Raw genomic sequence first — 16,428 nt, forward strand, 5'->3', positions numbered from 1 at the left:
AACCTCCACTTTACATGCATTCAGGAAACCTCCACTTGTTTTTATATTGAGCGCATGCCATACTGTGATGTGACAGATCCAATGGCTGCCTGAACCCTTCTCTCCTGTACTGTAAGTACATATGATGTATGTGTGGGGGGGAGGGGCATCTGCTTATTATTCTGCTTAAAAGTCTGAGCGGTAAACTTTGGATATACTGACCACTTCCGGCCCTTTGAGGGTGACCAAACTGCTGATGTGGCCCCCGATGAATTTGAGTTTGACACCCCTGCTCTAGTGCATGTCTCTTCCATTAGCAGAACAGGAGTGTTGGATACCATACTTGCTTCTATCTATTTCTATATTAGCATATGCAAATTTTGTTTCATGAGCCTATACCCTGATTATTTTAAGTACCTAGCAATGCCCCTAACAGCATATGCAAAATCTTGATCATCTTGGCTTCCGAAGCAAACCCTGTGGTCCCCACAAATACACAGTTCTCTAACCTGAGAATGACTTCCCCTTTCCTGCTATGAGAGCAAAGAAACACTGATTAGTTGGGGGCACCTGTTTACCTTCACAGAACATAGAGAGAAATAACACCATCCTTGCTCAGGAGAAAGGATAAGGAAAAGATGGAAGGAGGAAACATTGAGGTGAATTAATGACAAACTAGAAATGGTTCTGCAGGTAGAAATGCATTTTTTCAGTAAATGGCAAATATATATCTTTGATGGGCAGAAGAGGAGAGGATAATCTACATATAATAGTATAATAATAATAATAATAATAATAATAATAATAATTAATTTTTTATTTATACCCCGCCCTCCCCAGCCAAGGCCGGGCTCAGAGCGGCTTACAAACAATAATAAAAACAAGAAGAATGATTACAACTTAAAAACAAAAATAAAATACAACATTAAAATAATGGAACATTAAAATATTAAAATGTAGCCTCATTGCAGGAGGAGAAGGAAAAGAAAAAGAGAGAGAGAGAGAGAGAGAGAGAGAGAGAGAGAGGGAGGGAGGGAGGGAATCAAATTGGCTCCAAGCCAAAGGCCAGGCGGCCTTTATTTATAAATTTATAAGAAGAGTGGGAGAAAGGAACAAAAGGGGGCTGGGAGCAAAACAGCTGGAGAGAGAGAAAAACAGAGCATAATGGCAGAGAGCTTAAAAGGTAAATGCAAAAACAGGTATGTAATCTATCTAGGAGTACTCAATCCATCATTGTCACTGGAGGCTTAAGTGACTGTAGTTGCTGGGAGTGCTTTACAATTGGACAACTTTGAAATGTGCTCTGTTGTGGCTGCCCTTACATTTGGTCCAGAAACTACACCAAGCGAAGGTAACACCAGTGCTGAAGGAACTACACTAACTGCCAGTATTCTGCTAGGTCAGTTTTAAGGTTTTACTGTTACTGTATAAACTAAAGCCCTAAACAACTTGGGACCAGGATCTCTGACTTACCCTCTATACCTCATTCCCCCAGTTTCAAATTTTGTATCTGAAATTTCATTTGAATACAGCAGCCCTCCTTGAGTATGTTGGGATCCTTGAAATTTTAGTGCTGTCCCACTCCTTGTACTTGAGCACACAGTTCAAATGGCATTTGGCACCTAACATTAATATGCTAAGATCTGTATGTGTGTTTAATTCTTTATTCTTTAATGCCAGGACAGGTGTGGGGAACCTCAGGTCTGAGATTTTGGCTCTTGGGACAATGCCCAGGTCACACTCCTCACCCATGGCCACAGCCCTCACCAATCCTGCTTCATACCCTGCTCAAGAGCTTTTACCTGGATCAAATTTGTACCTGAATTGTGATAATGCCTCCTGCTTAGACTCATAGAATTGCAGAGTTGAAGGGACCACGAGGGTCCAACCCTATGCAGTGCAGGGATTTTTTTGCCCAATGTGGGGCTTGAACCCAGAACTCTTAAATTAAGAGTCTCATGCTCTACTGACTGAGCTATGGGTGGAAGTGTGCTTGTGTAGGCATGAATATAGAAACCTCTGAAGTTTGCATGGCGGCAATATAGATTACTGCAGAAAAGTAAGAGTTACATATTGTCAGGGAACTGCCAACAGCTCAGAGGCGAGAGGTGGAAGGGCAGTTGGGTTATAGGGAGCCTCCGAAGATCGTGAGAAGCAGTTCTTCCTCCGGGGAGGAGGGAAGCCATGCCTCCGGTGGGGAAGGGATGCAGGGCTCGGAGGATGCAAGGGAGAGCCACAACACCAAGCCTGAGCAAAACGAGGGGGAAGGCAGATCCCCCTTTACCTATGCCCTCTCTGCGCAGTTAGTTTACGCGCAGAGAGGGGACGCGTAGGATGGGGGTCAAAAGACTGCTCTGCTGGGGAAAGTTTAAGGACCACCCACTCTGAGTTTGCTAGTGACTGAGCAGACATGGAATTGAGACGTTCTGTACTGTGAATGTTTTGCACCAATAATAAAGCCTTGAAAAGACCAGTGGGGGTCCTGCCTGTTCGCTCTCGAGCAACCACGCCGGCACACATAACACATATGTTGCCCCATTCACTTTTTCCTTTAGCCACACTCACTGGCATGTGACACACACCCCTCCATACTACTATGAGAGCTAGAAACATGTTGTGGGTTTTTTTAAAAAATAATAATAATAAAGTAAAAGAAACAATATATACAGAATTCTAAATATCACATCTATGCATGATTTTTTCCTAGCATATATGTCACAATTGGTGACATGCAGAGTTCCTGGCCACTGCATACCTTGCAATAGTGTTAGATTATCCACACACAAAAAAGGGGGAGCAGCAGCACATGGGCATAACAATGAGACAATTTTTATGTATGTATAAGGTACAAGCCTACGTGCTCTGGTTTGAAGTAATCACTCTTTAAAGAAGCAGACAGAAGTATCATCTTTATATTCTCCTGATGGCAGAATATGAGTCAACCCTTGCTATGAAATACAATGAAGCTCTTCTCTCCATTGCTAGGGCAAAAATTAGAAGTCAGTGATGCCAAGTAAATGTTAAGTAAAGCCGTCAGGAACGTTAAGAGAGATGCAACTAACCTGAACAGATTGCAACTGTGGTGACTGAATAACTGAAGGCTGAGTTGCTTGAATCACTCCCTGCACGTGGACCGTTTGACCAGAAGGCAATTGCACTACAGTTACAGAGGGAGATCCTCTTCCAGTTGTTGATCCCGCTACAGAAACCTATTGCATTGGTGAAAAATAACAGGAAGACATTAGCAGTGTGAGCACCTGCATACCAGTGATGATGATTTGGCAAAAGGTTTCCAGGGTGAAATTAAGGTTTAGCCTTTGAAACACGATGTGCTGTTTTCCAATACAGTAAAAGTTATATCAGCTTATATCATTTTAGTTATTTCATAAAATTTATACATTGCTTAATTGTATAAAAAAACACTTTAGAGCAGTTTACACAGAGAATACAACAATAAAATTACCAGGGAAACCTGTAAAAAACAACTATTTAAAATATTAAATGAAATAAAATCAGCAATAAGCCAAAAACAGATTAAAACACACATCAATATTCTACATGTCAGGGTAAACCTGCCTAAACAATAATGTTTTTAGCAGGCACTGAAATGAGAACAGTGAAGGCACCTGCCTGATGTCAATATATTACAATGACAATTGGGTTTCCAATAGCACATGAAATATAATTCATATTTCTGCTTCTTGCTTCAGAAATGTAACACATAAAGCTCTGGCACATGGTACTTCACCCCAGTGAAAACTGAAAGAGCCTTTTTTGGTTCAAATGACAATGCGGTCCCATATTGTATAACTTTGATGGGGACAGAGAGGTAATTGTTTTTGTAGTCCTTTTATAGCAAAAGACTGTCTATTTGTGCAAGTTAATGATAAAATTCATTTTTAATTTTTTCTCGTCTAAACACTACATTGCGTATTGAACACAAAGAAGCTCTGAGACCCATTTTACAAATGAAGAACACAAGAACTAGCAACTTGTCAAAAGGCGAGTCAGCAAGTCCATCATTTAATGTCAACTTGAAGGTGAATCTTCCCCATCTTAGTCCAACATTTCATTCATGGAAATACTGTACAGGGGCTATTAGTGCACCAAGCAGCTGCTTATACTGAAACTGCATAGGAAGAAAACTATGCCCAATGGTTTGCTCTATATGATATTGTAATGCTAAATTACAATATTTGAAAATGTTTGTGCCAAAAGTACCCAGTGTCTTCATTTTGGGATGTAAGGTAAAGGTAAAGGAGACCCCTGATCCTTAGGTCCAGTCGTGACTGACTCTGGGGTTGTGGCGCTCATCTCGCTTTATTGGCCAAGGGAGCCGGTGTACAGCTTCCGGGTCATGTGGCCAGCATGACTAAGCCGCTTCTGGCGAACCAGAGCAGCGCACGGAAACGCCGTTTACCTTCCCGCCAGAGCGGTACCTATTTATCTACTTGCACTTTGACGTGCTTTTGAACTGCTAGGTTGGCAGGAGCAGGGATGAGCAACGGGCGCTCACCCCGTCACGGGGATCCAAACTGCCGACCTTCTGATCGGTAAGTCCTAGGCTCTATGGTTTAACCCACAGCGCCACCTGCGTCCCTCTTGGGATGTAAGACAAGCATATAAAGAACTGAGCATGAATCACAGGGAAAAGCCCTCTCTCTTGTAACTCACATGCACAATGAGAAGTACTAAAGGCACTTTTCAATTTCTTAAAATGGCTGGATAATATTTGAAAGTTTACAAGGAATCTCCCAAGCATCCTGTGCTCCTTTTATTTTTTTGGATTTACAAAATTATTTCTCTAATGGTAAACTGACAGTACAATGAACAAGTTTAAATTATTTGAAAGATGCATTTGTTTCCTCCTCTGCTTTAGTTGCAATATTTTAAAACTGCACCCTTTCCTATTCTGACATTCACAAATGTTTGCTTGATTACTCATGTGGAGGTGGCAGCAGTTCTAGCAATCCTGACGTCAATAAGGCGAGGAACCAGCTATGGCACTTGCATTTGAATACGTGCAAAGACTCTATATTACTGGAAGCAGACAGTCTGCAGAACAATTTAGCAGACTGGGAAACAAAGTTTTATAGCGCTGCACAGAGTAATTCCAGAAATGGTCAGAAACACACATACACAGTCAGCTCTTTCAGGGGAAATTTATTTCAGATAAATAGGTATTCTGCAGCTTCTACTGCATATGCACAGTATTCCAGGCTTGTTAATGCTTAACTTCCAAAACTACACTTAATCCATTGTACAATATAGGCATTTAAATCCAGGTTAGAGCCAGCCTCTATGGTGTTTATTTAAAACTGGGGAAAGTCTCAAAGGTTTAAGCTTTAAAGAAATAAAATAGTATCATAATTGTTGGACTGGGGCTTAAGTTAGCTGAACTTAGGTTTGATAGATTTCAGTGGAACCTAAATGCAATTAACCAAAATTATCCAACCCTTACCATTATATAGCACTTTTTAATTGTTCAGAGTATGCAGTGTATATATTGCAGCAATTCTTCCAACAACCCTGTAAAATAGGTTAGGATTATTATCCCCATAAGGCAGATTTGAGGTTGAACTCAAAACTGGCTGGTTTGGACTACCTAGTATAGTCCATGGCTGAGATAACATTTCAAAATAGGGCCTTCCTGGCTTACAACTCATACAGTAAGGTAAAGGTAAAGGTACCCCTGCCTGTATGGGCCAGTCTTGACAGACTCTGGGGTTGTGCGCCCATCTCACTTAAGAGGCCAGGGGCCAGCGCTGTCCGGAGACACTTCCGGGTCACGTGGCCAGCGTGACATCGCTGCTCTGGCCAGAGCCAGAGCCAGAGCCAGAGCCGCACACGGAAACGCCGTTTACCTTCCCGCTGGTAAGCGGTCCCCATTTATCTACTTGCACCCAGAGGTGCTTTCGAACTGCTAGGTTGGCAGGCGCTGGGACCGAGCAGCGGGAGCGCACCCCGCCGAGGGATTCGAACCGCCGACCTTTCGATCGGCAAGCCCTAGGCGCTGAGGCTTTAACCCACAGCGCCACCTGCGTCCCTAACTCATACAGTACTAGCACCCAAAATCAGAGACAAATAATGCAAGTGACTTAAAGTGGAGTTTGTGCTGTGAGAGTGAATACTTTTTCATAAAAAGCCCTGGACAAAAGAAAAAAAAAAGAAAAAAGCAGAAACATGATGAAAACAACATAGAGGCAGAATACAGGCAAGGAGAGTCTGTCTCATCTCCTTGAATATCAATCCATGCCTGTCTTCTCAGTCCTTGCCCCCAAAGAAAACACCTGAGGATGAAAAGGTGCAACTTCACTGCATACAAAGGACGGTGGCCACGTTCCCAACAAGGCAGCCCCTCATGGCACAGATATTCCTAACACTGGCTTGGAATGGATGAAATAGTCACCTACTGCTAAGCTAAGCCAGAGATGGAGTCCGTGTACTTGAGGGGTTCTGGACAAAACTGGATATGTAAGTAGAGATTTCACCATCATTTTACACATACTGTAGTTCATGCATTGCTTATGATCAGAATCCCAACTACTAGAAAGGTCTAAACCTATTTTTTACATTTTGCTCAGATATTTATCTCTGTACCCCATGCTATCCCAATCTATCCTCACAGGAACTTTGCAATGCAGACTAGGCTGAATGGCACAAGACCTTCCACTGAGCTAAGTGGGCTTTTGAACTGAGAGGTCCAACATTTTATCGGCTTCCCCAAAGCCCAAAGTATGCAGGCAAGTCTTGCATTCTTCTACCTGCCTGTAGTAGCTAACTATATAGGTGTTGGTGTCAGGTTACATGTCAGATTACCTGTGCTATAGTAGATATCTGATTTTGGCCAGATGGAGACTGTATAGTAGCAGCATCACTTTCTGCAACAGAGTCTGCTGCATTGCCATCTTGCTGTGATTCACCTGTTTCCATGGTCATTTGTCTAAAAATGAGAGAAAAATGCACAAGATAGTACATGAAACAATTCATGCCTCTATCACCATTCACTTCATCTCTTCATTTTTGCCTTCTTTTTAATATGTGGTTAAATAAAGCATGACATCATAATATGATACCACAAGAGAGTTCCAGCGCATTTATCACCAGCTGAAAACCCAAATGAAGGAACACCACCTTTTGATATATGAATGTCCTCCCCATTATTTAAGACAGGGAACCTGTGGAACCTGTGCCCCTTAAAATGTTGTTAGACTCCAACTCTCAGATTCAGCCAGAATTTCCAACGATCAGGGATAATGGGAGTTGCAGTCCAGTAATATCTGGAGGGCCATCGGTTCACCATCCTCACTGTAAGACTGGAGGACAAGGCCTTCCTCCATATGCCATTGTTTCAGAAATAAAGAACTTCTAGTGATCAGAGTAGGGAATTTCCAGAGGTGGCACTAGAATTGTGAAATGCTGTCCCCAGGGAGATTTGGTGGGCTGCATACAGTGTCATGTATTTCTTGTTTTTTTGTGTGTGGGTTGGTTGGGTAAGCTGAGTTTGCTTCTCGGTTGTTGCTTTTGAATTATTATTTCTTTGGAAAATGTTATTTATTTAAAGCTTTTTAGCACCCAAGTAGCATACAGATATAGTTACCGTATATTTTTAAAGAAGTTGGTGGGACTGTACAGTTGCCCCCAAATACTGGAAGGGTATGTGGATTGCATTAAGAGTATTGCTGCCTATAAGATTCTGTGGTCTCCTTTCAGACTATTACTGAACTGTTTACATCCTACAGAAGAATGGAACTTAGAACTTAGGTTGCAAACTAATTTACTTCAGCTAGAATACTATTGGGCAAATACTAGACACCGGAGCAATTGACACCAATACAGTGGTACCTCTGGTTACAAATTTAATTCGTTCCAGAGGTCCATTCTTAACCTGAAACCGTTCTTAACCTGAGGTACCACTTTAGCTAATGGGGCCTCCCGCTGCCACCGCATGATTTATGTTCTCACCCTGAGGTAAAGTTCTTAACATAAGGTACTACTTCCGGGTAGGCGGAGTCAGTGGCGTAGCATGGGGGGTGCGGGGGGGGGGGGCCGGCCGCACCGGGCGCAACATCTGGGGGTTAGGGAAATCCACGGGTTAGGGGGCACAAATCCATGGGTTAGGGGGCGCAAATTACTTGCCTTGCCCCGGGTGCTGATAACCCACGCTACGCCACTGGGCGGAGTCTGTAACCCAAAGTGTTTGTAACCCGAGGTACCACTGTAGCAGAGAAAAGTGATGGATTAGTGTCAGCTTAAAACTATAAAAGACGCCAGGACAGCAGAATCAGCCCAAGCAGTATGCTACAATAATGTAAGGGCCATGCTTTATTTACTTGAATTGTGTGAGTGTGCCAGAAATCATAGAATCATAGAGGTTTTGGCTTTCTTATAAACTGGGTCCATTTGGATTATCATAGTATAAAAAGCCATTTCTGTGTGCTCTGGCTTCCGTCACGGTGTTCTGTTGTGCCAGAAGTGGTTTAGTCTTGCTGGCCACATGACCTGGAAAGCTGTCTGCAGACAAACGCGGGCTCCCTCGGCCTGAAGTGAGATGAGCGCTGCACCCCATAGTCACCTTTGACTGGACTTAACCATCCAAGGGTCCTTTACCTTACCTTTTTGCCTAGTATAAATAGATTGGAATTAGATTTAGGCTGCAATCCTAACCCCATTTACCAGGAAATAAGCAACCCCTCCATTTCAACAGGGTTTACACTTGAGCATACAAGTTTTAGTAGTATATCTCTTGGGCTTCATTGTTGTCCCAATAGCAGGCCTGTTAACTGGTTTTCTGAACCATCACCCAAGCCCTGAGACTTTGGTTGTAAAAAGAGACTGCTAAGAAAATAAAAATAGATTGGACCAGTTTAGCTTGGCATACTTGTTCAAAGGAATGGGCTTTGCATAGTTAGTTAGCCAAGTAGCCATAGGAGCAAACTGGTAGAGAACTTGATTCTCCACCCAGGGGCTGGAGGTGGTGTCCTCAAGAGGTTTGTTGTGCAGTTAAAGAGAACAAAAGGGAACAATAGCCTTGAAACTGGATTTGAAAGAGGCACAGAGGCTTGATTTACCGTATTTTTCGCTCTATAACACGCACCAGACCATAACACACACACAGTTTTTAGAGGAGGAAAACAAAACAAAACAAAAATATTCTAAACGAAATAGTGGATATATGATTTTTGTGGTTCATGCTGTGGCCACAGACATGTGATCTGACAGTGAGTTTGGAGTAGTCCAATGCAAAAATCCTGAGGATCCATGCTTTGTAACCATGGAGGAGGAACCAAGGAAGGGGAACCATGGATCCTCTGCTCACGACTGCAGCAGATCCCCCCCGCCACCCGCAGGCATTCGCTCCATAACACGTACGGACATTTCCCCTTACTTTCTAGGAGGAAAAAAGTGAGTGTTGTGGTGCAAAAAATACGGTACTTTCTGGGAGAAAGCAAATCTATGTACTTCCAAAAAATCTGAAGAGGAACAGGATCTATTGGAGTGTTAATGCAGTGAATTTTCCGTCACAAGTTTGTGCAGAGTATGTGTATAAATAAGACTTACATCACATTAGCATTACAAGTCTCCAATTACCTTCATTCTAAGAAAAGAAAACCCAAGGTTTTTGCTGGAAGCCCTGAAACTTTTCACTACTTAAGAGACTGGAGTGCATGTAACATATTATGTTTTGGTCTCTATCTTATATCTTGGGTTATGTAAATAGCAGCTGTTACAATATATATGATCTTACTTTTAAAATAGCATGATTTTCTTCTTTTTGTATTTAAGAAAACAAGTTAGAGGAGATAAAATTAATAATAAAAAGATGAGTCCTTGCACTGTTAAGGACAAGAAGCTCACAATAACCCCAAGTTTGTTCAGGTACCAAAAGAGATGTCCAGATAGGTGAAAAGATCACATCCATTTAAGGTTACAGGAAGTGTCTTTGACAAACATATGCTCAGTACATTTCAAGACGCCAGGACCAGCATGATGGCATAAGCAACCAAACTGGTACCTTTGGGTGAGAAAATGTTTTCGGAAATGCCAACAAGGAAATGAAAGGGCCCCCCATGATTCCTTGGAACATCATAGCAGATGCTGGGACACAATTTGTAGCTGAATGTGCCACGTTGGTCTGAAACAATTTTCCAGTACACACACACACAGAGGTTTTTCTTGCAGAAACTTCTGTTAAATTCATTGGTTTTAAAATAGTCTAAAGCCAATAGCTTTATGTATCACTTAGGAGAAAGGAAAGCATTCTGTTAAACAGCTGGCACTGGGGTGAAACTACTCTAGTGTAATAACTCAGTTGGAAGTCATTCAGCCTTTGTTTCTCCTAAATCAAGGTTTTGTCTGAAGATTAGTAAATTCTGCATGTCAATCTTTTGAGAGAGAAAAATATTTTGAAGGAACTGTAGTCGTTTTCAACCTGTAACATTGGCTTGTAGAATTAGCTTCGGATACATGAAGCTAATTATTATGGGTGGTATCAGGTATTAGTCACTCAAAGCAGACTCGTTGAAATCAAGAGTTATTAATGTCATTAATTTCAGTGGACATCATGACTTATTTATTTAAAAGCATTTATATACTTTATATTTTTAAAATCTCTTAAGCAGTGCATGATAACCATATATGGATACCACATGTCTGCAAAAAGTCTGTGTAATGCACCATATAATTCTCCTTATCCCAAAGGAAACTAGGTTATCACAGTGACCCCAAAACATGTGTCTATCTGTGTGAATGTGAATTATGTAGAGATGCAGCTGCCACCGTGATGGTGGCAGTCTTGGCTATCTGGCACCTGCAGCTATATGATATAAAGGGTTACAGAATCAAAGAACTGTAGACTTTGAAGGGACCCTAAGGGTCATCTAATCCAATCCCCTGCAATGCAGGAATTGCAGCTAAAAAATCCCTGACAGCCATCCAACCTGTTTGAAAACCTCCAATGAAGGCGCCTACCACCTTCCAAGGTTCCACTGTCAAACAGCTCTGGCCATCAGAAAGTTCTTCCTAATGTTTAGTCAGAATCTCCTTTCTCATAATTAGCATCCTTTGGTTTGAGTCCTACTCTCTGGAACAGCAGAAAACAAGATTGCGTGTGACAACCCTTGAGATATTTGAAGATTATTATTTCACTTCTGTCTTCTTTTTGCCAGGTTAACATACCCAACTCCCTCAGCAATTACTCATAAGGCTTGGTTTCCAGACCCTTGATCATCTTGGTTGCCCTCTTCTGCACATGTTCCAGCTTGTGAATATCCTGTGTGGTGCCCAGAAATGGATGCAGTACTCCAGGTAGGGTCTGACCAGGTAGAATAAAGGTAAAGGTAAAGGTACCCCTGCCCGTACGGGCCAGTCTTGACAGACTCTGGGGTTGTGCGCCCATCTCACTTAAGAGGCCAGGGGCCAGCGCTGTCCGGAGACACTTCCGGGTCACGTGGCCAGCGTGACATCGCTGCTCTGGCGAGCCAGAGCCGCACACGGAAACGCCGTTTACCTTCCCGCTGGTAAGCGGTCCCTATTTATCTACTTGCACCCGGAGGTGCTTTCGAACTGCTAGGTTGGCAGGCGCTGGGACCGAGCAGCGGGAGCGCACCCCGCCGCAGGGATTCGAACCGCCGACCTTTCGATCAGCAAGTCCTAGGCGCTGAGGCTTTAACCCACAGCGCCACCTGCGTCCCTACCAGGTAGAATAGAGTAGTACTATTACTTTCCTTGTTTTGGACCCTAAACTTACGTTGATGCAGTCAAGAATTGCATGAGCCTTTTTGCTGCTACGTCTCACTTATGTTAAGCTTGTGGACTCATTAAGACACCCCAGATCCTTTTCACATGTACTGCTGTCAAGGTGTCCCCCATCCTGAATTTGTGCAGCTGGTTCTTCCTCCTTAAGTGTAGAACCTTCTATTTGTCCATACCAAAAATCATTTAATTATTTTCCAATCTGCCTGGTTCTCCAATCTGTAAAACTCATCTTGAATCCTTGTTCTATCTTCTGTGATATTAGCTACCACTCCCAGTTTGGTGTCATCTGTAAATCTGATAAGCATCCTCTCTATTACCGTACTTTAGCCGTCATTTATAAATATGTTGTACAACACTGGGCCCTGGATAGATCCCTGCGGCATATTACATTTCATTAATTGGCTCCTACAAAAAAATCATGCCTAGCAAGTAAATGAGTATTTTTTTAAAAAAAGTTTGACATAAAAATTTCAACTTTGTTGCTAGTCAAATTGAGAGCATTAGATTGAATACATAAAGAAAAGCCTTCTTTCTAAATTTTAAGATCTTTATGTGCTTGGTTGTTCCTCAGGTTATCTGATCCACTAATATATGAAACACCTTCTACATACTTGCAGTGCGGAAACATATTTTAACAAACCCAGCCAGATGGGCGGGGTATAAATAAATAAATATATTATTATTATTATTATTATTATTATTATTATTATTAATTATACAATGGCTACCTTATGTTAATTCTTGCATGCTGTTTTTTGCCACATTTGCTCATTATGATTGAATTTTTTTTTAAGGACTTCTTCCTTCTCCAGACCACTCTCCCTCTTAGTGAACCTTGCAGTGAAGTTATGTTCCATTTATGATGTCATAACTAACTACCATAGCAACCAACACTCACAATGTTACAATACACAAGGTTCATTAGAATATTGAACAGAAGCGCAGAAGAGGAAAAAAAGCTTTCTTTCGATCACACGCAAGAGATTTTATAAGTATTATGGAACACACTCACCCAGTGAAGAATTGGGAGGGGGGGGAGCACCTTAGCTAAAGTTCTGAATTAAAGATTTGACAAGAGTTTTGAAGACCTAATTGCGATGCAAGGAAGGCTGTGTGATCCAAGGTACCTATGCCACAATGTTCAACTCAATTTCATACTCCACAACTGTGGTTTTCAAACTTTTGTCAGCAAGTATTTTCCATACATCAGGTAAATAATACGCATTCACTTGCCAGAGAATTTATGTCCATGGCCAGATTCTGGGATAGGTTTGTTGTAGGGCACATGCCCCATTGATTTGACATGTTTAGGAGGCTTGTTATCCCATGTAAAGTGAGAGTGCACCTCCAACACTCCCCAGCACAAATATAGAAGGGTTTTAACACAAAGAAGAGCCTCAAACTTTGGAAACAAACCTTTATTTGGGGAGGGACACCCGCCTGGATGCAAGAAAATACATCCTACAAAAAATCTACATAGTTTTGCACTTTATAGAATATATTCTCAGGAAACACGGAATCTTATTTCACATGCTAGAAACAAGAGTGGATCCAAATGTTTAATAATGAAAGTTGCTGAATAATTGAATAAGAATATGCAGCATTATGCTGATAATGTCTTAAAAGTACACTTTCAAAATTTTACTTTATTCCAAGTTATAGCTTTGTTTTTTGATTGTTTTTGCAAAGCCTTGTTATACTGTTACCATTAATTATTTGCAGTTAACAGTTTATGGATGTAGTTTATAAATCTTGAAGCTGGGTATTTTTTCATGTTCATGTGCAAGAGAAAGAAATTTCTCTCCATTTTTCATTGTGGCTTCAAAGACTCTGAAACCTTGCATTTCATAATTTCACACTTCAACTCGTGATGACATAAAAATCATATGTGCTTCTTCTCTGTACGTGATGGAGCTGCATCCTGGTCCAGGAAATGTTGAAGTATGAAGAAAAAACATAGCTTCATATACTGCACAGCCTGAAATTTTCCTCACTACAGTGACTTTGACTGAAAAAAGCATGAATCTCACATTCAGCTGAAAACAAGTCCTTTTCAGGTAACTATAGTTAATACAGCATCATTTTTAGGTGACTATTTACAGAAGAACATACTAAACAGCAGTTGTTTCATTTAACATTCCAAGTTCAAAAAAGCCAAAAAAGCCATACCCATAATCCAGGTGCAATGGAGGTATAAGGTACACTAAACAGCTATGTTTCTTGTTACAATACATACATAAACATGTTCTAGAGGAAAATCCAAACCTCATTATATGACATGGTACAGTGCAATGATTCTTGAGTTATGTGTTCCCAAACACCTTTTGCTTACTGTTACATGGAACCAAGGACTATTAAATAGCTATATCACCTCTGTCCCAGCAATAACATAAAGGGATGATCAACCTGATCACTACTGGAATTAAATGCCCATTAAGAAACTCACTAATATGTCATGTAAAACTAACCTTTCTCCTGTACCTTCCTTCCTCTGCTTCCCTTTTGTTTATACTTTTAGATTTTAAAATTAGTGCAGGGCTTGAGCTATTATTTTGATGTTCGTTTAAACACTAGAAATAACGGCAAAAAAACCCTATTCCTTGAAAGTTGTGAAACTTTCAATTCTGCTTCCTGTTTTTGTGTATAAGATTACTTTCACTGGACCAGATACTGTCTCACTTGCTCTGTTATTCTGTATAACCAACAACTAAACACTGTTATGCCTAAAGAGTATAGCTTTTGGGGGGAGGGCAGGATGAAGAGAGAAGCACTTCCTTTACTAGTTATTTTACTCCATTTAAGCAGTATTTAAAAGACACCACCCTGCAACAAATAAATTAGATATTTTTATCAACATAATTGAAAGTCAAAGTTATTGAAGACAGCCAGGGTCTGCATGAAGGCTTTCCATATACAGACTGAAGGGAGATTATGTATGCCTAGGTTGTTTGTAATATTACCCCTCATACAGTCCCTTTTTTCTAATTGAAGCCTAGTGTTTTCTATTTCAAGATAAAGAAAAACTGGTGGCTCCTTTGACAACTTCCTTCAGCCTTGCTGGAGAATATGGTGCCTTTGTTTCTTACATTTTCTCTACAATCTGTGGCAGGGTATGCATGGAAGACAGATGAAACAGTCAAACAAAGCAATCCTAGGCATGTTTACTCAAAAGGAAGCCCCACTGTGTTCAATGAAGAGCCAGTTATTTCATACTAACAGCCAAGCAGCTTCACAAGACTTGACCTATGAAACATTTATAAGGGGGGGGGGGGTCTGCATTGGGTTACATCACACCAATCAGCTAAAAATACACTTTGTTTTGTAAACTATCCTCTTTCCTTCCGTACACAGAACATATACTGTACTCTCTTTCTTTTGCTATCAGCAAATATTGCATTTCCCGGGCTCATCCTGTTAAAATTTAAACTGTAATATGCTTTACAATCTGTGTGCTCATGCTTACCAAAAGAGTGTGACAGATCATTGCTAGGATTCCTTTCTTGCCTTCAAACTGAGGCTATTGATAACATAACTTGACCAAGGCCAGATCAGACAGTGAGACCATAACATCGTATCTTCTGAATGATGTGTTTGCTTATTAGAGGCCAACTGCAGCCACTGGATCACAATGGAACTCTCCTTGCTTTATTTTCAAATTTTCCTTTCTCATTCTTAATTTATGTGATAAGCCCAAACCTATCACTAAGGGGAGGCCTCCCCATAACTCTGCTTTCTTATCTCCATGTGAGTTCTGACTCCACATGCCTAATGTGTTGCTTCCTCTTTCATATCTAGCCTAAGGCAGGGCTTAACTTAAGACCCCTTTCTTTCTATTAAACTCCTCACCCTACCCTCAGCAGCAGCATAGTTACCAAAGAGGAAATCTCTTGAAAAAGATGGAAACACCAGAGGAGAAAAAGCACAAACTCAGGATTAAGGCTGCAATCCTAAAACACGTTTTACTAGGGAACAAGTTACAGATAGGTAGCCGTGTTGGTCTGCCATAGTCAAAACAAAATAAAAAAATTCCTTCCAGTAGCACCTTAAAGACCAACTAAGTTAGTTCTTGGTATGAGCTTTCGTGTGCATGCACACTTCAGATACACTGAAACAGAAGTCACCAGACCCTTCTATATAGTGAGAAGGTGGGGAGGGGTATTACTCAGAAGGGTGGTGGGATTGGGTGATTGGCAGATAGAAGGGTCTGGTGACTTCTGTTTCAGTGTATCTGAAGAAGTGTGCATGCACACGAAAGCTCATACCAAGAACTAACTTAGTTGGTCTTTAAGGTGCTACTGGAAGGAATTTTTTTACTAGGGAACAAGTTTGTTTTAACTCAGGAGGGCTTACTCCTGCATAAACATGTTGAAGACTATGCCTTTAGGAAGGAAATACAGAAAGCTGCCTTCTGAGTCAGGCCCATTGGTCCATCAGTATTGTCTGCACTGACTGGCAGAGGGTTCAAACGGGATTTCTCTCCCATGCCTGGAGACCCTGCGAAGCAGATGCTCTGCCCCTGAGCTGTGGCCATTCCCCTACGGATAAAGGTAAAGGGACCCCTGACCATTAGGTTGAGTCGTGTCCGACTCTGGGGTTGCGGTGCTCATCTCGCTTTAATGGCCGAGGGAGCCGGCGTACAGCTTCCGGGTCATGTGGCCAGCATGACTAAGCCGCTTCTGGCGAACCATAGCA

The 16,428-nt window shown here is 41.5% G+C and overlaps 1 protein-coding gene across 3 annotated transcripts in view; it reads right to left on the reverse strand.

Annotated features, from left to right (window-relative positions):
* Positions 1 to 16,428, reverse strand: part of CREM (cAMP responsive element modulator) — a 34,057-nt gene that overhangs the window by 16,611 nt on the left and 1,018 nt on the right. For 2 of the 3 annotated variants that reach the window (XM_079947011.1, XM_079947010.1), the window contains exons 1-3: positions 12,465 to 12,598; positions 6,799 to 6,922; positions 3,042 to 3,188 (exon numbers count right to left, since the gene is read on the reverse strand). In XM_079947011.1, coding sequence (XP_079803137.1) covers positions 3,042 to 3,188; positions 6,799 to 6,922; positions 12,465 to 12,508 — 315 coding nt within the window. In that variant the 5' untranslated portion in view covers positions 12,509 to 12,598. Of the gene's footprint in view, positions 1 to 3,041; positions 3,189 to 6,798; positions 6,923 to 12,464; positions 12,599 to 16,428 lie in introns of those variants that run through there. The other variant, XM_079947012.1, reaches the window with a different exon arrangement.

The sequence above is a fragment of the Podarcis cretensis genome (genome assembly GCF_951804945.1).
Source record: "Podarcis cretensis genome assembly, chromosome: 12".
Taxonomy (NCBI): domain Eukaryota; kingdom Metazoa; phylum Chordata; class Lepidosauria; order Squamata; family Lacertidae; genus Podarcis; species Podarcis cretensis.